Source organism: Aphelocoma coerulescens, chromosome 2, assembly GCF_041296385.1.
Source record: "Aphelocoma coerulescens isolate FSJ_1873_10779 chromosome 2, UR_Acoe_1.0, whole genome shotgun sequence".
Taxonomy (NCBI): domain Eukaryota; kingdom Metazoa; phylum Chordata; class Aves; order Passeriformes; family Corvidae; genus Aphelocoma; species Aphelocoma coerulescens.
In genome coordinates, this window is record NC_091015.1 from 21,608,668 (window position 1) to 21,634,162 (window position 25,495).

At 39.1% G+C, this 25,495-nt stretch overlaps 1 protein-coding gene across 2 annotated transcripts in view; it reads left to right on the plus strand.

Moving 5' to 3' along the window:
- FAM171A1 (family with sequence similarity 171 member A1) overlaps window positions 1-25,495 on the plus strand; it is an 88,232-nt gene that overhangs the window by 58,252 nt on the left and 4,485 nt on the right. The window contains exons 5-8 of one of the 2 annotated variants that reach the window (XM_069006742.1): window positions 3,895-4,053; window positions 9,019-9,195; window positions 22,491-22,607; window positions 25,142-25,256. In XM_069006742.1, coding sequence (XP_068862843.1) covers window positions 3,895-4,053; window positions 9,019-9,195; window positions 22,491-22,607; window positions 25,142-25,256 — 568 coding nt within the window. The remainder of the gene's footprint in view (window positions 1-3,894; window positions 4,054-9,018; window positions 9,196-22,490; window positions 22,608-25,141; window positions 25,257-25,495) is intronic. The other variant, XM_069006743.1, reaches the window with a different exon arrangement.

The following is a 25,495-nucleotide window of genomic DNA, read 5'->3' on the forward strand; positions in this document are numbered from 1 at the left end:
TGGACAGTGAACTGCATTAAAACACAAGGCATTAGGCAAAACATGAAACATTGTTTACCAACAGTATTCCACTATCCTGCTGTATTAAATACTCTTATTCTTATGCAAATGTGCTAATATTATGCAATTAACTGAAAAAGAACAGTATTTTCATATTCACAGCTTCCTTCAAAAAATGGGGGATGCTAAAGGACTAGAGGGACATTTAACAGCTGAGTGAGACTCATAAATATTTTCAGCATAATCTTCCTTCCTTTAGTGAATTGATCCAGTGTGTTAACAATATATGTAAATTAGAATAATGTAACTGGTTCTACTGGGATAGCAGAAAAAAGAGATAAAAGAAGAAAGTGGTACCTGGAGTATGCTAAGGACTGGGATTTGAACTTGCAGTCTTGCCCCGTAAAATCTAATTTATGAGTCCAGTCGGCATTTCTTTTCTTGGGATTTCTCTTGTGATGAAGCCTAAATGAAAGACAGCCTAGACATTGTTCCAGTATTTGAATGGAGCCTCTCTAGTCTCGATCCAAAATCCTTGTGACCTAGTTTTTCTCTGTTATTTTCTCTAATTTACTTCCCAGTAACCTCGCACTGTTTCAAAAGAGCTGATCAGGAGTTACCTTAGTGCAAAAATGAGAGCAAACCAGAAATCATTATACCAGGAACAGGCTGGGAACGCTGGTTTTTGAAGCACCAGTCAAAGGGAAAGAAAGGCCTGTCTTGGTACACCAAGTTACCAATTGCATTTGAGTAATTAATCAAGCAAGCAACGTATTATGCAGTTGAGAAGTTTGTCTGAGTTGATGCAGGCAGCTTCATTTTCATGATGGCATTACAATCCACTGCTGTGCTCTGTCAGTAATTGTGAGGGATGGGGCTTGCCAACCACTGGGTCATTTAAGTTATTTAATAGCAGCACAGTGACAGACTGAATTTCAGTGCTCGGTGAATGGAAGCTGTATGGGGACCCTCTATCTGTCTCTGACCTATGAGCAATCAGAGCATGAATTGGTGAAACTTCAGATGTTACTTCACGTAGATTAAACCTCAAATGCTGGTGTGGTGCCACATGTCACACATCCAGTGTGACAAAAGGTGCCTTACAGGGACTCGTTAAGGTTACATCCTCAGGAGTGTACTGGCAAGCTGGAGCTGATTGCATTTGAATCATGGCTGATGTGTTGACAAGAGGTTGTTTAAAGAAGATAAGATCCATGCTCAGCAGTCTTTACCTCATGGCACACACCATGTGGAAAGAGCTCAACATGCCTATCTTACACTTGAATGTGCTTGGGTTTTATAAGTAAAAACTGGATTTTATAAGTAAAAACTAGGTATCTTCAGTAATAGAAGCAATGCTAATAATCCAGTCCCAGTGATGTGATTACTTGGTGAAAAAAACTCCTAAGAGTCTGGTCAGCACAAGTTTCTCCCACTTCCAGTTCCCTCAATAAATCTATCCCCAAACATACACCCCAAAATCAACTATGGCTGCTGGTAAAGGAGAGTATTCGATTATCTTGTAGCAAGGTGGTGAGAGAAGGTGAAAGCCTTGGTAGCTGCTTCCCTCGCAAGCCTTTCTCTGGAAGCTCCCAGTCTTCTGCCCTTTTGGAGTCTCTTGCCAGGTGTGGGAGACCCAACTGAGGAACTGAGGGGAGAGTCAGGGTGAGTGTCAGGTTTTGGGTGAACATCAGTCTGGAGGAATTTGTTTTTCAGGGTGTGAATTAACTACTCTGCACTGATTTATTGTCTGTGTATGCACTATCTACAGAGGAGGCTGTTTCCTCATTCTCAGAGCTTATATCTGAGTTTGTTGCTGCACAGGTTTCCTGCCAGGTTTGGGGCTCAGCCATAAGAAGGCTTTGTGCTGCTTGTAGGATTGAAGGAGCTGAGGTTGGCTTTCTGAGTCCTCCTTATCTAGTTAAAATTTGGCAGTTCATGGCTCTCCCAGTGCTCAAACTCCAACCCCAACTGTTTTTTTAATAGAAATCCCATAAACTACTGCATTACAGAGTCAACAGCAGTTACTTGGGTTTTAATTTTTAATTAGTTTGCATCTTTGGAAATAAAACACCAGTTCTTGGCAACTTGAATAATGCATCTTAACCAGAGATTTAGACAGCAGAAAATCCTACAATTTTACATTGGACTGTTGGTGATAATCCTAATGCCAGTTTCTTTGTTTGGAAGGAGAGGGGGGTGTTCTGTTACTGTGGATATTTATACCCGTGGGCTGTAGGAGCCCACTTAGCAGTGCAGTCAGAGGTTTCCAAAGTGCCTGAGCAGATCAGTCCCTGAGGTACAGCAAGCTGCTACAGTATTGCAGAGCACACAGGAGATAAGTCCTGCCTGAGTTTGTTGCAGTCGATTTATTTATTCTTTTATATAGTTTTCCATTTAAGTCTAGAAATAGGATAAGGGAGATTTCTTCCCATTTCACACGGGTGTTGTTTAATGACTATATTAAACACTTGAGGGTATTGCCAGTCTTGAGAGCCTGCTGTAAACACTTAAATGTTTCAGAAATTAAAAAAATAAAAGCAATTTTATAGCTTCTTGCAGAATTACCAAAGAAATGTCAGCTAAACAACAATCAGCTCTTTGGAGGTACTTACTCCTGTATACAGACGTTTTTCTTGGCCAATACAACATTTTGTTCTGTTGAGTTTTATGTTTTCTCACAGCTAGAGTTCCTGCTGGAAAATTATGCAAGAAAAGATTCCAGTCTCTAGGTTAATGACACTCACCGTTACAAAGCTTAGGAGCAAGTCAAGCTTGTTATTCTTTCTCGCAGTGAAGCTACATGTAACCTAAAAGTGCTGCCAGAGACTAATGGGGGAAAAGATGCAAAATTGTTTTGAGTTGACATCTTTGAATCACATAGTCCAATGTGAATTAAGAAGAAAACTGCTTGCCTCTTGATTTTGTGCTGTGTGGGAAGTGTTCTGTGTGTATTCAAAATGAGCTCTGGAGAATACAATAGCTTTTGATTTGAAAATTAATTTGCATGTTGTGCACACAAACTTGCAGATGGAGTCTTGCTGTGTGTTGCTAAACAGTATTAATGGTGAGTATCCTTTGAAAAAGACTACTGACTTTGTAAGCTGGGATTTAAATGAGACATGAAATGCCATAGTACATGAAAAAATCTTAAATCATGTTGCAGCAAAGACCCTTCAATTAACACCTAGTGAGCTTGAAAGAAATGCTAACACTATACAAGACAGAGGAAAAGAGAGAAATCTTACATGCCAAGTAATTTGGTTCTATTTTGATGTGTTCTTTTCATGGGAAAATACGGCAAATCTTTTCACCCAAAGTTTGTCAAGTGAATCTTTTAATCCAATGATTTCAATAGTGACTGGTCTCAGTTTTAGAGTTAGTTTTCATGGCCAAAACTTGGCAAAATCTAAATACAGAAGTTACATAAGTTAATTGAGACTACAGGTAGAATTGTCTCTTAGAAAATAATTTTAAAGAGTATAAACTACATTTATCTTGCTATTTCAGGGAAAACAAAATTAGAACAAATATGGTGAACTGGATGCTTTCCTAAGCTTTTGCATACCCTACCTCTGAAGTTAGTTTTCGTTTCAGTTATACTCATTAGAAGAGGCATGTAATGAAAGTGGAGGAGAAACAACATAGCCAGAAAAGCTTTTGACAGTAGGTGCCTCCACAGTTTTGCTCTGGAATACTTGTGGACAAATAATGCCAACTGCAAAATACTTGTAAAAATACAGGTTATCCATCTTTCATAATAGACTTCTGATGTCTCTGTCCTTCTCAAGCTACCACAGTTTATAATGAAAAAAATGTAAAAGTGCTTCCATGAATATGAACACCTAAATATTCTGCCCACCTTGGATATAAAGTCACTTTTAATATTTTTAGGTGCACGGACTCAGCCACAAGTTCACTTTCAGAGAAGATCTGTGAAATTGCCAGAGAACACTAGCTACAGTGATTTGACAGCATATCTGACTGCAGCCAGTTCACCCTGGGAAGTGGACAGTTTCCCTTATTTGCAGGGATTAGATGGAAATGGAACAGGTAACCCACTACTTTGGTTTTGCTCTGATTTCATATTGGTCCAGGGCTTGACTTTTGATCATATAATTTTTTCCATTCCCCATTCCAGCAAACATTCTTTCAAATTTGGGTGATATGATGCGTTCAGCTGCCCTGCCAATATGCTGTTCCAGGGAGCAAGAGGGCAAGGTCTGCTATCCCTTAAACAGGGCCACTGAATAGCAAAGATGAAAACTCCTTCGCCTTGGGAGATCAGACGAGTTGGTTACACTTTTAGTTCAGAGCTGAGTCTCCAAATGCGCTGCATGTGCACATAAAAGATGGAGATTAATGTGAAGGAACAAGAGAGAATTTAACTTGAGGATGCCATAAAAATTCTTGTTCACCTTTTTTTTCTAAAAATAAATAAAATGCCTATATCTCAAGGATTTAATACTGTGTTGTTTCAATGGCTTTGTTGATGCTTTTGAATGTAGCCAAAATGTGCAAATTGGTCTAGCACCAAAGAGAAAACAATGAATATTCATAGTAGAAACACAACCACTGTTAAATTCAAAGTTGTAATACATTTTTATGACTGCAACTGCCTGCTAGTCTTTTTCCACTTTTCATTCAGTCTTGAGTGAAATAATTGGTGTTTCGTAGGTAAGAACCACGATGAGAAGCCTTCAAATTCTTAAAAGGTTGGTGTGAAAAGGAGAATAATTTGTTTTCTGTGCCCATAGTGGGTTAGAAAGTTATCAGTGGCCATGCAGTGTAGCAAGAGAGATTCAGGCTAGTGATTAGGAAAACCTTGCTATGGTGAGGATGGTTTAAGCTGTAGAATTAATTGTTTGAGGGTGTTGGACAGAGTTAGTCACCTGTGAGGATGGCAGAGGCATAGTAGAGCCTGCTTTGAAGCAGCCTAAATATCCCCTTGAGGTCTCTCCCTGCTGTTTCTCAGGATGCGTTTACTTGTGATGTGCTGATCTAAGTGACTTTGAATGCTAGGTCATGTGTGTAAATGGTAGCTTGCTAGCTTCCCCCTTCTTCCCTTTGTACAAATCTGTGCATCTCCTTTTCTATTACAACAAGAAATGTGTCTGCAGCCTTACTCCAATCCTTCTGTCTGCTCCAGTGAGTACATCTCATCCTATCTCATCCTATCTCCCTATCATTTTCCTATTCTCATCTTCAACCTTCAGTTTTCTCTGACTTTTCATACTCAGACTAATCAAAATCTCTTAATCTTTTTTAAAATTAAGGAAAGCATTTGATCTCACTCATTTGTCTACTTCCTCATCTCCGTTCTTTTTATCTCTAAACCAGCTGAACAAACTGCTGGCAGTGTGTGTGGGATTCCTCTTTCCCAAATCTTTCCTAAGTACTCTGCAACTCAGCTTCCCATTCTTGAATTTATTTAGTGATCACAGGTCTTTCCAAGGCTTCAGATGATCCCATCTCATGAGAACTGCACAACCAAGATATTGTCTTTCTCCTGTTTTACCTCCTATCCCCCTATAAAACAGATTAATGCAGCCTTGGGTTTTTCAGTCTTCTGTATTCTTGCATGACAGAGACTTTTCTTCTTGAGCACAGGGCCCCTGGATTTGACTTTTAGCCTTCAGGTAGAATTATGTTTTAAAAGACCAAAATGACTGGCAAAGAAATGGTGTTTAAGAGACTGAGAAGTGGCTTGTTTTCCAAATACTGTAGTATTCAGTATGGTGTAACACAGACTACGAATGCAATGTATTTTATTATGCACTGTAGTAGAAGTGAAATGTCCTCTGTCTCTAGTAGAAGCCTCTCCTCATGTGGAAACATGAAACTTTAAAATCATGAAGTTGGATTGACTACCTTTTCTGCATCTCCAAGTGACTTGGTGAAGACTTGGCCTGGAAAACTTCTGAAAGCATAAGAAATTAGGTCAACACCTGCTTGATTTTTTAATATTTTTGGTCTCACGAGAAAAAGAATATTTACAAATTTTAGAATTCTAAGAAAAGTTAGCATTGATTTGCATGGGAAGTTTCGGAATTTGGTAGAACACTGTCTCTTCCCTCTCTCCCACCTCTCCTTACCCCACAATTACTCCTCTGTTCTTTCACAGTTTATTTACATGTCTGTAGCATTTTGGTGAGGTCTCTCCATTTAGGTCCCTCAGTATTTGTCCAGAGTGACTTCATAGTAGTTTTAGCTAAAACCTATTCTCTATGAGTTCAGCATTTTTCATAAAATACTACCTGGGTGTTGAATTAATAATGCAGAGCAGTGAGAATTCATTGCATGAATCAGCATATTGTAAACATAAAAATTTGAACAATTTCACTGCAAGTAGTGACAAGCCTGTATAGTGTTAGCTTATTGTTTATATTAATTACCAGTTGGAGACCAGGAGGATGGTTCCACAAAATCTTGTCCTTTTAACCCAACTAAACAAAACTTTCCATCGTCTGCCTCAATGGACCAAGCTGGCTAATAACCATTACTCCTCCTGCTTTTTGTGGCTGCTTGTTTCTTTATAAAGCATCATGTCTGAACTGACAGTGAATTTTATCTGATTATTTTTAAAGCTCTTTACAGGTCACCGGATGTCAAAAAATGACAAGAAATAAAGCTGACATTTATTGAAGTCCATTCCCATTTAATCTGTGTGTATCAGTTTTATAGGATGTGAGAGTTTGATAAGCATTGATTTTAATTTGCCTTCACAACAAAAAAGAGAAACATTTTATCTTTTTAATGAGCATTAACATACTGTACAAGATGGCAAAGTGAAGAAATATTTCTTCTTGCTAGAAGATGCAGTGGATTTCAGAAATTTCTTCACCCTGATATAAATTGTTCAGCCCAGTGCTGAGCAAAGTATTAGTGCATCTTAATTAAAAATTGTGTTTCACCATCAGAATGCTTTTTCTGGGACTGAAAAGTAATTTTTACAGATATATGCTATATCAAGACAGTAATAAAAGAAAAATTCAAAACTTTCAATATCTGATAGATTCAAAATACAAAACATTATTTGATCCTTTATATTAATTTAAAATCTGAAGTTATACCTTTTTTCATTTGGAATTTGTATATACAAGAGTGTTGTCAGGATACAATACTTGGCAAGAGGAATTTATTTCTCTGATACCAGCCTGAGAACCTTAGTGGCCCAAGTCCTGGGGTCAAGCATTAATCTGACAGAAGTTACAGGTGCATGGCAGAGGCAGTGTATTGAAGGATCAGGAATAAAGAAACAACTTTTCACTTACCAATTCCATCCTCTATCTTGCTGTTTTATATTCTAAGGTGTTAAGGGGACAATACTGTGCACCACTGGAGCCTATAATACACATTTACAGGTGCATGGGTAGGCTGGCAACCTTCCCCTACATCCTAGCTGAATTTTCAACACTTACTTGTCTGTTTTTAATCTGTTAGCTCTCTGTCTTTCCTGCATTGCCACCTTCAAAGTGCCTGTTTTCTCAGTACTTCGATCCCTCTGTAAGGTCAACATCTGCCCCTCTGTTCATAGTCAGTGAAGGCAGCTTGTGTGTCCCTTGCACACCAGCCACGTAACACTGACACACACCTGGAAATCTGGGCAAAGTGTGCATCAGACTAGATGCTTTCATAAATCAGCCACTTGAAAACATTACTTCTGGTTATTTTCCATTTCTTCAGTTTGACAATCCTGCAAAATCCAAGGAATTTGAATTTCAGAGAAGTTTTGTCACCTTTTTTTCCCTTCCCTTTACCACTTCCCCACCTCCTTTCCTGGTGATGTCTTTATTTGGTGAGCTGTTACTCAGAGACATCAAATTTAATAAAGGCCATTTCTCAAGACTTAACCAGAGTTACGAGAAATCATAAAGGTCTCAATGCTTTCGCACCATTCCCTCAAGTGTGCTCATCCTGTTGAGCACTGTTGCTGAGATACAGCATGTTCCCGAGGACCTCTTGGTGTGCCATCACTGGTGGGTGTGAATATGCTCTCACAGGCAGTGTGCAATGTACAGCACCAGGGTTACAGTGGGGGCAGTGCCCCATCTCTGCCAGCTATACATCCCTCTTCCTTCTCCCTGATTCACCCCTCCGCAGGAAGAGCAGCTACACAGCCCCAGAGCCAGCACAACAGGGGCAGCAGGGATGGTGCTTGTGGCAGCTGCCTGGGCCTGCGGGGCTCAAGCCCCCTGCAAAACTGGAAGCTCTATTTCTTCCAATTTGAACTACTTTTGCTATTGCTGTGAGCTCCTGATCTCCTCAGTTTTAAACGTCAAGGGTTTAAACCTCAAGGTTTTTTTTTTCACCTGTGTACATATATCTGGGATATTTATCCCTGTCATTGATTCATTTGGTTAAATCATTGAAGGGTTATAATGCTTTTTAAAAGTATGTTGTCATTAAGTGGCATTCATTGGCATGCAGTTTAAACATAAAGAGTAATTACTGTCTTAGATAAGAAGATAACATTTTATATGCTAATAAACCATTTAGCATGGCTTTATTCAGTGAAAAGCCAAAGGAAATGCAACCTGGCATTCTTAAGCATGTGACTGATCATTTGTGAGGTGCCACTGTTTATTTTGGTGTTTCTTAGTTAACAATATGGGCATTTGAGGCTATAATAAAGACTTGTAAGATGATTTTTTTTTTGCCACAATTATGGCCATGTTATACAGATTTATTTAAGCTGAATTAACATGAAAAAGTATATGCAGGAGATTTTTACATTGTAGTTTTTTTGTCTTCACATTATTCCAAAATTAAGTGAAAAATAGACCATATACATCTTCCTTCAATTTTGTGGCTTGGGTTTGTTTTTTTTGGCAGGGGGAGGGTTGTCTGTTGGCTGGCTGATTGGTTGGTTTGAGGTTCTGTTGTAAGGCAGGGAGGAAATTGCTGCTACCATCCCTTGAGACTTAGGTTGATGCAGTACTGCGGTGTTGAACCACACAGGTATCCCTTAAATTCTGTACATTGTGTAGTCACAGTGTTCATTCACTCTCTTGTTAGGAAACAGCACCAGGTATGACCTCACCCCTGTCACTGCCGTCAGCGTCCACCTCCTCAGCAGCGATGGGACCCCCGTCCCCGTGAACGGCCCCATCTATGTAACAGTGCCTCTGCCAGCAAACAGCAACCTGAAACACAATGCTCACGTTCCAGCATGGAGGTTTGACCAAAAATTTGGTAGGTAACATCTCATTGTGGCTCCCTAGATGGCTTTTCTGTCTAAAAGAAGAGGCAATTGAGTTTTACTAATCAAGTAATGTGTGGTATATATGCAAATATACTTGACTAGCACTGTGTGCCAATTTTAAACAAAAGTTTTTATAAATGTACCATTTTTCAATTATTAAATATTTTATTTAAAAACTTGAGAGAACTGCATTTCACCCACAGACTGAGAAGAGGAGAGATGTGTTCACTACAGCACTGAATTGGAAGTGTGTAGAAATGGAAACTTGCCTTATCTTTGCCAGCAGCCGGCTGTCTGACCTTGTGTCCCTCCCTTGGCTCAGGCTGTGTTTCCTGCCTGCCAGATAGGAAATATAGTACTGACTTCTTTTGTAAATCACTTTGAGATTTACTAATACTGTCAGGAAAATACATGTAAATTATTTAAATAAATTCGAAAAAAGAAAAATTGATGAAATATTTTGAAAGGACAGAATGACTAAGTAATAAAATCTGTAAAATGCACTCAGGTTTTTATATTACAGAATAGTGTTTGCCATTGTGAACAGGAGTTTTCCCAGAAATACATGTTTTAGGCTCTTTTTAAAATTTATTTTCTTTATTTTGTTGCTAGTTGGTACACTGTACTGGCCTTCTTTACAGCTTCGAAGTTTAAAGGACAAAGGAGTGCATAAGTCTTATCCTGGTGATCCCCCTTCAGTTACTGCACTGTGCCGTCTGAAGTATGAACCAGATGGTTGTTAAGATAAAGGAGAATGGAAGGTGAGAAAGGTTGATACTGAGAGAAAAAGGAGCCAGAAATGTGGGTCTGTAGAGACAATCAGTGGGGCTTTGTCCTGCAAGGCAAATGTTCTGAGCCAGTTGATGATCACACCTAGAAGTAGAGCAATGAGCATGAAAGCAGCATGTTGGAGAAAGGGAGGAAGAGAGAGGTGAAGGGCGAAATAATGTTTTTCCTTCCTTCCTGCCTCTGTTTGCTGAAAAAAGTGATGTATTTTCAAACAGCATGCCTATGAATCTACTGTCAGAAGTTGCCTGTATTAGAGGGAAAAGCAGTACAATTTAGTGAAGAGTAAATCTGAGTATGATATAAAGTGGAATAGTAGAAAAAGAGTGCAATTATTGGATTTGGCTTTTCCCTTCACAGTGGAAATGACACTTCTCTTGTGCTGCCCTGGCAATAAGTTTCACTATTTTCTTCCCGAAACTGAATCGTTCTTCTAGAAACTATTTTGTTTTCCCTTATTAAAAAAAAAGACAGGGAAGACTGAGTCATGTTTACTTTCCCCACAAGAAGCAGTCCTTCCCCAGTCCTTCTGTCAGCTGTGCTGGAGCTGCAGCTTGTCTAATTGCCAGTTACTCATGGCAAGTAAATGGTTCCGATTTTGATTATGGAGCTTTCTCATTTATGGCCAGATTTCTCCTGCAGTGAGGCCACAAAAACTCACTCATAGTATGGAATATGGTTTTTAATTTTGTGTATAAAGAGCTAGTTACCATATTGTGTGCAGTATATATATTAGTATAGATCAATATGGGTTAGTTAATTAGTGTTGCAGGCTTGAGGCTCCCAATCTTGAGACAAGTCCAGCCTTGTTTGATTCATGGCAAACTACTGGAGCACTTGTGTTAGGAGGAGAAGGCATGAGGACTGCTAAACAAAATGCATCTTTGTCAGGCCACTTAGCTTCACAAAGCTGTGGAGAGGAAGGTATTGAAGATGATAGGCTCAGGCTCCAGCTCACACTTCAGCTGAAGTAAGCATCTTTCTGTTCAACCAAAGATGTTGAACAAAGATGCATTTTAAGCCCTGACTACAGCATGCCAGTTCTAGTAGATTTTTGGCCACATCCCAACCAATTTAAATTGGAGTAGCTTAATTTAATAAGTAGAGCAGCCCCACTACCTTTTGCAAGCTGCTTTAACACCCTAAGGTCTGTCAAACTAGCCATATGTAGCATGAACATGGTGGTATCCTGTCATTCCACATCCCTGTTGTTCTTGGACTGTGAAGGGAGATGGATGGCTAATGACTGGAATGGCTCCATGCTGGAGAAATCCTTAGCCAGCAGATAAGTTGTTGTAACCCACTTGCACTGTTAGATCTGTGCCTTGTCAGGATAGGACCTCTGACCTTATTATTCTGATTTTGTCTTTCATTTCAGGGCTGCTTTTTTCAGTGCTGGTTATGTCTCAGTCTCTCCTTAATAGATTTCCAGTGGCTTAAATTTACATGCTTTTCTCTGAGCAGTGAGTAAATGCCACAGATAGAAACCTGTGACTGTCTTACCAGGCGCTAACACAGCACTTCTCTCTCGTGGATTAGCAGTACAGTGGATGCTTGTTTGTGCAAGCCATTGTTTTTGTTTAGAGTCCATGTGGTTGTCATCATTACTGCATGAAATATAATTTCTGCTCTAAAAAGCAGAAATACTTTTTACTTTTAGAGGATGTGGAGAAGTGACAGAAATACTACAGATATTTTAATCCTTAGTGTCTCATATGTTTTGCTGAGCTCGTGATGAACTAATATGAACCCAAAGGCATCTGACTGGAAATGCAGAGATTTTCGTAGTTTCCACAAAAATGAGGCGTATTTGCATCTTATGGCAGCCAAAAATAACTAATGGCTTTTTAGGATGTTTACCATAAACAATCTGTATTTACATGACCGTGCTTTCTATCCTTGGGAGAGAAGCAGGAGAAGCAGCATAGTCTGCTTAAGGCTGAGAGTGGCTCCACTGACACTGATGAAACAAGCAGCCAGAAAAAACAGGCTGACATCAAAATAAGGCAATCTGCTGCATCTATTTCATACTGTTCCAAATGAGATTTTTCATTATGAAACAAACCTACTGCCTTGTGTGCACAGCAAGCAAATTAAAGCAATAATATAATTTTGAATAGTTAATAAAATGAAGATCAGCTGTCAATGCCCTGGAGATGTTTTAAGGGTAAGCAAATACATGTAATCTTGTTCTTGTGTTGGTCCACCACCGTTTCCTGCAGCATTTCTGGGTGTTGGTAATAATAAAAACAGATGCATTGGTGTTGCACACTAAAATGCAGCTTAATTGCTTCATGCTGTGGACATACCCATGTCTTGTGTTTCACACTACTGTGGGATGGTGGTTTTATTTCACAGTATGCACTTAAAAGGTTTGAACATAAAGATAGGGTTTCTCTTTTCTATAATCAGGACTGCTCAGTGGGGTTTTCTGGGTTTTGGGGTTTTTTTGTCCTAGCAAGTACTGTGTTGTATTTATCAAAATCTGAGGGGGCTGAAAAACTTTTTTACTTTATCCGTAAACAGATGGCTGGGATCATGACTTCTTCCGTGTGTATTTGCCTTGATGTCAGTAGGATTTACAGCAGTATAATTAATCTCTCTATTCTTGGACACCAAATTTCTGTTCAAAACTTCTTTCTAGCCTTGTCCTTTTCAGTCAGAAATACCACAGATCCCAGTAGAAATGAAACTTTCTGCCTCCTGTATCATCTCCAGCTCCCACCAGCTGGACTGAGTAACACAGCACTTGCTCAGCTGTATTTTCCTCAGGCCCCATTTAAATGGTTTATGTTTTATGTTAAGGTGTCTGGTTTTCATTGGATTCAGTGAGCAACACTGTAAGTCCAGCATTCTCCATTTTAAGTCTTCAGTTTCATTCCATGTGGTATGAAGGCATTATGTTGAACCTAGACCTCTAGATCCACATCTGGAGCTGTATGAAGGACTTTAAAATATTACCAAATATTCCAGTGTGCATAATATGAAAATGAGATTTATTAATACGATGCATCTGAATTAATCAACAGGAAAGTATTTTCAGCACTGTTTTCAGTTATGTGGCAATGGATTCTGGAGTGGAAGGGTTAAACCTTTGCCCTTTTGTTCGTCCTCCTTAAAATGTGTTATTTCTTGTGCACTACATGTAAATGAAGTTCAGAATACTGTGTCTGTGTTCTTCCTTCTCCCTAAACACTTGGTGTGCATCTTGGATGTGACCTTGCTGTGTTTAAATGAGTGGCTTCTTTGCAGAGGAGGATGTTTCCCCAGTGCCTGAAATTTCAACCATGTGTTCATGTAAAGTGATGGCAGAATATAAAGAAGAGTATCTTTGGGAACTCTTTGTAACTTTATGAAACACAGTATTTTAGGGACTGTGCTGTTCTTGGTTGGTGCTTTCTGACTGCATTTAATGTCATAATAGATTTCTAAATGCATTTAAAGTCTGGTACTTGTTTTTTCTGGGTGACGTTCTGCTGTCAGTGGTAAAATTTGTATTGATTTTTGTAGAACCGGAATTTCCAGATGTTCCTTCCTCAGCAAAATCAAGATAATGTTTTCTGTGCTCAAAAGAAGTCATGAGGATATACTTACGTGTAAGCAGTATTGGTGCCTACTTAAACTTGACTGCAATTTCATAGGAGTGAAATGATGCTTGTTTTTTGCTCACGGTGTTTATAGGGAGAGAGCGACAGCTACTGTCAGGCAGAATATGTAAGCAGATTACTGTACATCTACCTGTGTAGTTCACTGTGCATTGTTTGCAAATAAGATGATTTATAAAAGTCTCGAATTTAAGCTTCCATAGGGTAGTAGTGATGATCCACCCAAAGAAAATACTGTCTTACAGTTAAAAATAAAATGTTTCTTTTTTGTTGTGAATTTGATTAATGTCTGACTGCCACCACATTCATAGCCCTGTGTGACTGACAGAAGATAATCATCTGTTAGATGATTATCTAACAGAAACATTCACAGCCTGTCACTTGATCTGACACTGGGTGTGAGTATGTGCTTCTGACCTTGGAGAGATGGCCTGCATTTGGGCTGCATGCAGCTGCACACGTGGCCTGCGACTTCATGCGCTTCTCCATGAAATGCGTCTTCTATGCATGAGAAATGGACGTACTCAGGAAATCACATTCCTCACCCCCAGAAGTTTGAGCTCAGTATAATCATATCCAGAACACATGGTTCTACACCAGATTCAGTGATGATATGGAGATTGGTTTGCAAAGGTGAAAACCACAAAAGTTCAAGGTTAAGCTATTTCTGTAGTTTAAAAATTTCTTGACTATTTGATTTTGACTTCCTTTTTAATCTCAGCTGGAAAGCTTAAATTATTCTTAAAGACTAAATACACTAAGGAATACAGGTTCTTAACTAACTGCTCTCAAAGAATTTCATATTTTGTGTGTTGCCATAGAAATGGCAGCTACCAAGCCCAGCTTCTTACCATGTACAGTGTCTACATAATAGGTGCAGATACAATTTCAGAGTATTAGACAGACCTCAGCATTGAAAGGAAAAGAACCTCTTCCTCTGATGCTTCACAGTGTAGCTCACTGAGGTATGTTCTCACTATCATGATTCCTCTGGAGAGGATCGTAGGAGACAGTTGTGCTTATTTATTAATGTGTGTTTTCAAAATGGCTGTTGTGGCTTACTCATATGAAAGTGAATGAATGGATTGTTTAATCCTGTGCCCACCTCATACACCATCCGAGCTGCAGGTACAGCAAAGTGGATGAGGTATGGCATGATGGTGGTGCTTAAGGAGACACTGAAGGAATCAGGTTGGTGCCAAAGTATAGTGATCTTTGTGCAGATAATCTACTAATATGTAGTCAAGGAAAGAAAACTGGAAACAAGTCTCTGGCTTCTGGAAGCAGGTTTTAATAATTTAGTGTCATGTAGTTGGCCCTGTAGCTCCACCTATAGAAGCCATGGCAGGAGAAGGTGTAAAGAGGCAGGCATCAAAACTTCAGAAATTGAGAAAAGACCTTTATGCTTGTGCAACTGCCTGAGTTGAAGAGGACCTGGAGATTGGTGGGAATCCAGGCAGGAGTGGGAAGTGCCTGGATGGAGCTGGAAGAGACTGAGGAGGACCTGGGAACTCCTTCCTCTGCAGTTTTGCAATGTTAGATCAAATCCCAGTGTGCCTCTATTTCCACTTCCAGTTTGAAAAATAGAAACTGAATGTGAGTGTGATGTGAGGCTGAAGGAAGGAAAAGGCATGCAGTGTTTTGAGCATGTGCTTTTATTTATTACTGACAATAACTTTGTCAGTAACTGAGAGAATATGATTAGTAATGTGGTAAAACAAATTCTAAAGGTAGTATCTTTCACATATACCAGTAACTAGGGATGGTAGTCCAGCAGGCATAACTAAGCTTTTCCTTTTGAAATACAATTATTACCCAATAATTATGTATCAAAGTCATTTTCTTTAATAATTCCCTTCTGTTCTGGCATCCTGGAAGGAAATACTGAGGGGACCAAAGCAATGCAAGCAGTTCTGTGTACAATGTGCCCTGCCTTCCGCCCAGATATAATTAAGATTATTAAATAATGAAAACTAGTGTGTTCTTTTGTTAAACACTTGACAGGTGATTTAAGGGGGAAAATGAGAAGAGATGGAAAAACCCACAGAGCTTCTCAGACACAAACAATAAATTGAGCCCTTAGATTTCCTTGCCAAAATCTTCAAGGTATGATGGTAAAAGCATTTCCCTTTTAGTTCAAGAAATAATGGTGGTGCTGCTAGAACAGGAGCAGGATTTAGCCCTGGAAGGGTTGTGTAACAAATTCTGTAAGAGTGGAAGAATAATGAGTCTATGGACTCTCAGAGCAGGGATGTTTATTTTTTATGTTGCCTAGCAACCCTGAAAACAAAATCGTAATATTAACCTAAATACTATGAATTTTTAAACCCATGTATATTGAGGGGAAGGTGAGGAGGAGAGTAAGCTCCACCAATATTCAGGAAGGAATTTTCAACTTCAATTTCAAGCTTTTAGGTTTTTAGAAAATGCACAAAAGTAAAACAAAAAATCCCACCCCTGTCTAGTAACACTTCCCCTCCTGATGCAGATTAGAGGTGATTTTCAGTCGGAAGAAGAAATCTGATAAGCAGCTTTCAACTGGTAGGATGAAAAGCTACAATTTATGTATGTCATAACCTGCTTTAGGAAGTTATTTTCACAAACTTGCCCTTGATTAACTCTTCATAATAATGCTGCTATTCACAGTGTCTAAATCAATTACTTCTAGAAGCATTTTTAGTATGTTTTGAATAACGTTTGCTGCCCTACACTGTCTCATAACAACCTGCCTCATTCCTTTTGACACATACATCTCTGTTTAACCGTGAATCTCTGCCTAAGCAGGCCAATCTTACAAGACATCGCAGACAGCACAAAAGAGATCCATGCTGAAAGAAAAGCACTTCTCATTAAGGAATATTTATTTAAAACATCTATGCTATTAAGCAGTACGGTTAGAAGTACCTTTCTTTTCTTTCCAAAGCTCTTTTGTTTAGGGAAGATAATCTTCTGAATAAAAATAAATTCATATAATGTTTAATTTTCTCTCTGACTAATTAAATCCTCTTATTTGTCAAACCTATTGGATGGAAATAATTAATGTTGTAAATAACACAGTTTTGGTTCCCTGCTTGAGTGGGATTGGATGATCCTGTTGCCAGTTAAAAGAAACAAAATGAAAAGCAAACAGTATTTGATCAATGGAAGAATTTTCTACCAAAAACTCACATGTAAAATTAATTTATGGAAATAAACCGCCATAGCTACCATATATTTAAATACAAGCGATATTTAGGCTTTATGATTGTCCTTGGGGGAAGTTGCTGGCTGCAGCACGCTCCTCTGACAGTCATTTACCAGAACTACTTTGGTCAGTGACAGAAAGAACACCCCATCAAAGTCAACAGAAGTCCCTGCAGCAGTGGTGATCTGGAAGGCTCTGAAATGGTCAGCTTGGGAAGTTAAACCTGAGGCAAGCAGCTCTGTACATCCTCCCAGAGAGCCAAGCTCTGTGCTGGGGTGCCAGAGAGCAAACTCCCCTCACAGCCAGATCACAAGAGGGGAGGTTGTCTTCCTCCTTCTTGGCTGTACCAGGAGTCCCACACATCTCTCCCTAGAGCAGATGGTGGTGTGGGACAGTCCTACCTCACCTAGGTCAGTGGGAAGTTTGCCATTTGCTTGAGCTGGAGCAGCATGGGATTGCCAGCATGCTCAGTCACATGTGGAAGCCAGAGGGACATACCATTCCCTGGATTTTACTACAGATCAATTTAAAATAATAAAGTCTAGCTTTAAAATATGGAAGCAGTGTCATACTTAGAGGTGTCATGTATCTAGACAGTGGAAGCAGATCCATTTGTGCTGCCTGGTTCCAGCAAGCTGTCACATTGAATAGTTGATGTCTTTGAAGACAGCAGCACGTCTCTTTTCTGGGCAAACCAGCCATACCTACAGTGACTGTGCAGGGGGATGGTCTAGAATAGCTGTTTTTCAGTGGCTTCTCTGCAATAGCTGCCCTTCTGGGTACTCTCCTTGCTGAAAGTGCCATTTTTCAGTCTGATTCAGAAGTAAACCAAATTAAATTACAAAAAGGTGTTTTTTAATGCTGAATGTATCTTGAAATAGGGATTTCATGTGCAAACCTTTTGCTGTTAAATTTGCTCATGATAACCCCCCTCTAACCCCTGTTGGCAAGTCCTAAAGGCTGCCTTAGATAAGTAAATGTGTTCATCACAATCAAAGTTGCTGCAATGTATTAAGATGCTTCTCTCTAGCAGAATTTGTTTCTCCTGCTCTGCTGAAGTCAAACTTCTCTGATATTTTTGCAGTCAGATGGGCGTCAGCTTTCCTTATCTGATCGTTTTTTGATTTGTGTATCTTTAAAGTACTATCATTTTTATATTCTTTGCCATGTTCTCTTACCTTGCTTTTGATTTTCATATATGAAAGTGATGGGTAGATGCTTCATAAGCTTTTTAAGAAAGAATGAAGAATAGATTTGTTAAATTACATAATTTATTCCAAAAAGTCAGTAACAGGCAGTATAATTTTGGTGAGAAAAGCATTAAACATCTAATTTCTCTCTGTGCTGTTAGTTTGAGCCAGGAGACAGCTCCCCTGACTTGAATCTTGGATCAGCGTGTTGGCTCCACTGAGCAGTAAGAGAGGAAAAAGAGGAAGAGAAATGTAAAAATGATCTATAAGCAAGAATGTCTCTATATATAGAAATTTTCCATGAAGCACCAGACAGTCTTTAAGAATTAATGGTGAATTGGCCTAAATCATGCAGTGCTTACAAACTATACTGAGCTTGCTGTTTCTGCTCCAAAGAGGCATTGACAAGTTTTCTTTGGAACTACACAGTCTTGAACAAAAATGATCACTTCCATTACAGCTCTTTTTACCGGCTTGGGGTTTTTTTAACAATCCTGTATTGCTTATTACTTAAAAATTATTACAAATAAAGTAGAAATATTAATCAGCAGTGAAGCTCATTGATTTTGCTGACTTGGGTGCGGGGAAGAAGTAGATGTTACAACATATTTGGAGCATAACAAATTAAATTATCAGAACACAGCATACAGGGAGGTAAGACCTCTCTTCCCTTCTAAATCCTCCTACTTAGTTCTGCAGTTGTAATCCTAACAACACAGAAAGAATGAATGCTGCTTGCTCTTCTTCCATTTGCAGGCTACTGCATAGGAACAGATAGAAAAATGGACAAAGTTCTTTACTCACTGTCCCAGTCTCCTCCTTTGCTTACAGCAGCAAGTATGTGAAGACACAGAGGGTAATTAGCTTCACTTTTAGAACAGGAAAACATTTTTTTTTTCCACTCCAAGGAGGAATCTGAGGCAGGATAGGGAATTCATTCTCAAGGCTGCTCAGCAGTGAACTCCTGGTCATGTAAGGCAGTGTGAAATGGTAGGAGCACAGCCAGTCTGCAGTTGGGTTTTGCTAAATAGAAGGTCCAACATTAGTCATTACAGCAAGCCATTGCATGTAAGGAGCTACAAGAACACTTCTTGTTTAGTGATACTTGAAAAGTAGCCAGGAAATTAGAACCTATAAAGGATGAAATACGAGAGATACCTGGAAATGCTGATGGATGGATTTGCAGAATACTGGAGGTATGTCAGTTCCCTCCAGTAACACTAGGTTGGCTTTCAGCTATTTGATCACAAAAGAAAGCAATACAGGACTTGGTGTTTCAGCTGTTTCCACTCAAAACTGTTTTGTTGCTGCTGTTCTGAAGGATGGAGTTCTTTGCTTTCTTCATCCCACAGTGTGGGAGGATGCTCTGTTTTATTAGTGGACTATTGGTAAGAGATGGTGAAAATTTAAGAGGCAAATTTAGCACCAAAGTTTCGGACAATGAAAGTATTGAAAAAGAGCCAACAATGAGATTGTGTACTCATGGTTCACAGGAGCCCACATTGGTGTCATCCTGATGAAGGAACTTGGGACAGTACCATTTAAAAAGTAACTATTTTCTGTCATAATACACCAATTTGTAGGGTATGGTCAACAAAAACTGCATCACTTTTGTTTAAAGATGACCAGTATTGGATATATCTCCCATGCAGTTAATTTCTTAACTATCCATAACAGAGAGAGGGAATTACATTTTTCCTTAGTTTATACAGACCAGCACATTGCCTGGAGTATGTCCAGTGGTTAGCAAGAACGGGTGAACTAAGTGAGCAGCAGATAAGTGTGAAACCTGACTGAGGCTTGTGCGGTAGACTCGTTTGCTTCCACTGCAAAGAAAGGATTCCTGTTGTTGCTAAAATATGAGCAATCTGAGCTGCTGCTCGTTTGGCAGGACGGCAGCACAGCTCTGCTCGCAGCGATAAGCCTGCAGCCTCTCTGGGCTTCTTGATCGCTGCATTATGCAGAGTATTACCGAGCAAAAGGCTTTTCGGGAGGCAGCAGGAGGACTGCGTCCTTTGGCATGCAGCATCATGTGGATAAGGCATGCTGGACACAAGTTCCCCCTAGTGAGGGAATCGGTAATAGCTTCTGCTCGAGGAGGCAGCTACAGACAGACACCGAAGATAGTGAACTTTGCTACAAATTACATACGTCTGCATTCTGCTTGTGTGTGAATTTAAAGGGCTCAGAGATGGTAAGAAGAGTATGTGAAACATGATGTATTCATCACCCAGGTCCTTCCTTTTTTTTTTTTTTTTAATCAGTACTTTATATCTCTGTTAAAGTTTTACTTTATTTGTTATTGACATTGTGTATTTGAATAGTTGGTGGATATTCTCACCATCCAAATCTTGCAGAAAAAGAAAACTTACAAGGTTCAAGGTTACAGAATTTTTTACCAAATGGCATTTTAGAGACAAGATAAAAACATTTTGTGACCCTAAGGACTATTTTTCACCTTCAGGGCTATTAGTATGACATCTTCCTGAAAGTGCATGGATAGACAGTCTGAAGGGTTAGTGGCCATATTAGTAGAGAAAAAGAAATCTTCTTTTCCTAGTTTTTCCAGAAACTTCACACATAACAGTGGACAATTCCATTCTATTTTTCCTGAAAATGGTTCCCTAAGAGAGGCAAATGAGTGGCTACATCAAGGTCTTCTGCTGCAACAGTTACGGATGCCACATATGCAAATCTGTGTACACAGATTTTGGTCCTTTTAGTACTGTAAATCAAAATAATTTGTGTGACTTTCTTTATGAAATAACAGATTATTGCTGTCATCTACAGACTGGAAACGATACTTGGAAAACTGATAATTACATCAGCAATTCCTTTTCCCTGTTGCCCACAAATTCAGTTTGGTTGCAAATACAGTTGACATCTGGCAGTAGTACTCACCTCAATCTAGAAATCCTCTCAACCATGTATTCTTCTAAACCTTTCACTGTATTCAGATGGGTTTATTATTTACCTAAGACGGTGGTCTTACATAGGAAAAATCAGTAGTAGGAAGGAAATAAATACTCAGAAAAGCCATTCTTATGTGTAGAGGGTTTGCACAGATGGATAATCTAAGGAACACAGAAGAAATTGTCAGGATCTTGGATGTATTATAAAAACAACAAATCCAGCCCCAGCACCTCTTCTGTATGTTCTGTACTCACTGCTGAATGTTCAGATGACTGTCATCCAAAATGCTCTTGCTTAGTCCTGAGTGACATCTGATGAAAAGCACCATTTTGGGAATTACAAGCAGGAGACTTACTTAAAGGAAGGGGAATCACAAGTACATGATGCAGCTTGCCTTTCAAGTGAGCATTTGAAGCTGTGTAAGGGAAATACAGCATTCTTCCCCCTTCTGCCCAGAAATAGAGAGCTGCACTACAAAACTGCAGAGGGGTTTATCCCTTCTCTGTACACAGATCAGCATCCTGGTAGTGGCCACCAAAATATGTGAAGAGCCTCCTTAAGGAGTCCATGCCCTCTATTATGGCACCAGGGTGGCCTCTCAGTGATTGCTCTCCGTGTTGAGGCCAGCAATTCTGTGTTTCGTTCGAAGAGGATGAATACAGGAACAGTCTGCAAGCCATTCTGGGCATTTGTTACATCAGAAACTAAGGTGATTTTTTTCTCCTACAGCCCTAGAATCAGAGATCTTAATGAATTACTAAAAGGCATTCTGCTGGTTCAGTTGTAAAGGTTCTCATGACCCAACTCTTGGAATAAAATTAATATTCAGGAAGTAGAGCAGCTCTCAGCTAGTGCAGATTGTCAATCTGGACTACTCAAGAGTTATGTGAACTTAAACACATCACTTTAAAATTGTTAGTCTTACTTATTTTGAAATAATCATTTCATAATTCTAAAAAAAATCAATTTTGTTTCTTTTGAGAAACATGTTTTAAAAAACTCATCATCTGTTACCAAACAGTATTCCTGTGGGTATTATACAGATTCTGAATGATTAACCAAGTTAATCAAAAGTGATGGTGCAATGTAATTCTAGTCATTGGCAGCAACATTCATAAGCTTGCTTTCTGTATAGAAAAACTATTTTGAGGAAACATTTTATTCTGTCTTCTAGAAGTTGACAGCCAGGGCTGGTAGAAAGGTGGTGTATAGAACTGACATGTGGACTGAGAGATGTAATCTCTTGAACTACATTTTTTAAGTAGGCTGTCTATGTATAATCAGCTTCAGGAATATCTTTCTTCAAAATAGGGGAATCTAATATGATAATAAATGTTTTCTTTCAACAGGTTTTGAAGATTTACTAGTTTTATTTAATCTTAAAGGTTTTATGTTTGGGATTTTTTTGCTTCTGACAAAGCCATGGGGATGACTGCTTGTGGGAGCTCTCAAATGCCAGTGACCAGAAGGCACAACTTCCCACTTGACAGCAACACACACAATCCCTACCGCACATTGATAGGCTTTATTACTGCTTGATTTTCCTCTTGTTTGCAGAGGAATGTGTGAATATCTGTAACATCTTCCTACAACTTTTACATTTACAGGGACATGGCTGAAGAGTAGTTTGGGCATTGTACAACAAGAAGGAAGTCAGTTGACTTGGACTTATATTGCACCTCAGCTGGGCTACTGGGTTGCAGCTATGTCACCTACTATCCCAGGTAAGATGGAACTGGATTTTATGGATATTTGCAGCATTGGGTAATTATTTATTCATATATAATGTGTATATTTTTCAGAATGAGCTCATCTGAGATGCCACAGTTTGATCAATAATGGATTATTAGAAAACAGAAATCTGAAAGTAAAGGGCTAAAATCTTTTTGGGATTGTGTGGGGCAACCTTGGTGCTCAAAATACCTGCATCATTTCAATGGGGAACTTTTTTAATTGTTCTGCTTTGATGCATTTATGTCACCACTGCCTGGTAGAGCCATTGTTAGAAAATGACAGGAGTCATAGCATCAATGTGTTGGTGTTCCAGCAGGTAGAAAAACAGGTGCTGTGAAGTTTCTGTACAGAAACTCACAGAGATACAGATTCATCTAAAACCAGCATTATCCTGGGTTAGCTATTACTATTGGATGGATGGATGGATGGATGGATGGATGGATGGATGGATGGATGGATGGATGGATGGATGGATGGACACTTTTTTCCTTTTGCACTGAAGATGCACATTTTGCCCTGAGTTATGCTTTGCATCTTGGTGACTGATTAATTTACACTGCGAATAACTTAGCTTAGAAGTTTCCCCTTAGAAGGTGGTTTATTAGAGTGGCATTAGTACAGAGTGGTTGCCATCTGCAAACCTCTTGGCATAACTGTAGAAAATGGCTTTGAACTAGGCATTAATTACATGTGCTTCTGTGTCTTTGGAGATTATTAATGCTGCAACTTCTGCTTCCTTTTTTTCTGCCTGTGGCTGCTTCAGATGTCTTGGTGTTAGTTCTTCAGGCACCAATTATCTGAGATACCTCTGTGTATAAAAGAGCCAGTCAATCAATCAATCAAAAAAAAAAACAACTCAGAACTCCTTACAGATTTTCTTTATTAGGTTTTCCAGCTGAAAACCTAATCCAGTAGAAATGAAAACATGTTTGCCTTGGCTGTGCAAGCTCAATAAACTACATATAACCAAAAACCAAACCTTTACATGAGGAGATGTTTTAAAGTCTACTTATACATATCATGAAGTTGTTTCATAATACGCGAGCTTTTTATTTGAGGTTCTATTAAATGATAGATATTAAAAGCTGGGATATTCAGCTGAACAGACTTTAGATATCTCAGCAGGACAGACTTCAGAGGCAGGTGCAGATCTGAATAAGCTATCATATTAAATTTAATGGAATCTTACAAAATAATTGTACTTGAAGAAAAAGCAACTGCTCTGAGCCAAACATTTCCGAGTACAGCTCTGTCCCCAATTGCAAGGAAGTTACACTAGTCATGAAATTGTGCTTGTAACTCTGAGGTTACAATGCCTGTAACTCTTAACAGGAGAAGGCTTATTTGTCCTTGTGATTTAACTTGTATGGCAGAGTTTCTACTTGTATTTTACTTTTCCTTCCCTCTAGGGCTAGATCTGAGTTCCTAAAACTTTGTTGCAATAGGAACAACATTTTCATGAAAAATACAAGTGATTTATCTTGTCTTCTTTTTGCTTAATGTCCTGAAGCAACAGTAACAATCAATTATGTAAAGGTAGTGGTGGCACAGAATGTATAAATATTTAGATTTCCCAAATGCAATATAATTTATGTTACTTTTAATGAGTTAATGTATTTTTGCATATTTTATCTCCTAATTGATCTATTTTATTTCTTATCTCAAAAATGGGCAAAAATTAGCTTTGTTTTCCTAGCAAGTGGCTCTACAGACCACTCAAGATCCACGGATGAGGTTTTGCAAACCTTATGACCTAGAACCTCTAAGTTGGCCAAGTTTGCTGTCCTTCACAGTACATGCATGTCAGTCTGCCAGCTGGTGCTGTACCTCCTTGCCTGCACATGAAAATTTGAGTCTCTATTTCAAAATTATCATAAGGATTTTACAAACCAACAGGGTCACACATGCATAATTCTGAACAGATGTTGTCCACATGTGTGCATTCCTTTGTGTGTTAGAACATTTACTAAGCATTATTTAAACCTGGAGTTACAACTCTGTTTCACTAGTGGCCTGTTTCTTAAAGCTACTGAAGATCTGCTTGGCTTGGCTTGATCTAGACTTCAGAGCACCGACACATCTTCCAGCAAATTCTGTAATGCAGTGTCTGTACTGTTTGGTGAGAAGCACCACAGATGTTAAAGAGCAGTTGTTGCCCACCCTGTTGCTTCGTGCATTACAGTGCTGGGAGATGCTGGGATGGATTTTCTCCAGTGGTGAGAGCTTTGGCACACAGCATCAGCATTAGACCTGGAAGGCAGCATTCACTGATGCATGCTTCCATTGAAACTAGCTGCTTTTCCACAGAATGAGCTAGTTGGACTTGCAGTCATGAAAACCAGCACATGCTTTCTCCACAACTTGCTCCCTCCTCCAGAGATGGTCTGCTCAGTAGGCACCAGGACTATGAGCAGCAGTGTTGCTTAGCACCCTGATAATAAGAGAAGGTGTCCCTCTCCTTGTTTGACTGTTGTTCCTGTTTGCAAGTTATTACAGGTCTAAATTCTCTTTTCTGGCCTTCCAGGTCCCGTTGTAACACACGACATTACCAGCTATCACACAATGTTTCTTTTGGCAATTTTAGGAGGGATGGCTCTCATACTTCTAGTCTTGCTGTGTCTGCTTTTGTATTACTGCAGGTAAGATTCACCATCCTGGTTCCTTAGTTCATGTTGAAAACACAAGCTTTTTTGTGCTTATGAAATTAAAAAATTTTGTATTGGAACATGTTTACTTTGGGGAAAAAAAAAGGCAAGCAAACACTTGAAAGAAACAGTGAGATCAAATTTCCTGTGTTCCTGGTTACATGCAACATATAAATCCCTGCCTTTGGTAAGATGGTACTTGAGTACCTGTGTTCTCCATGTAACTTCCTATC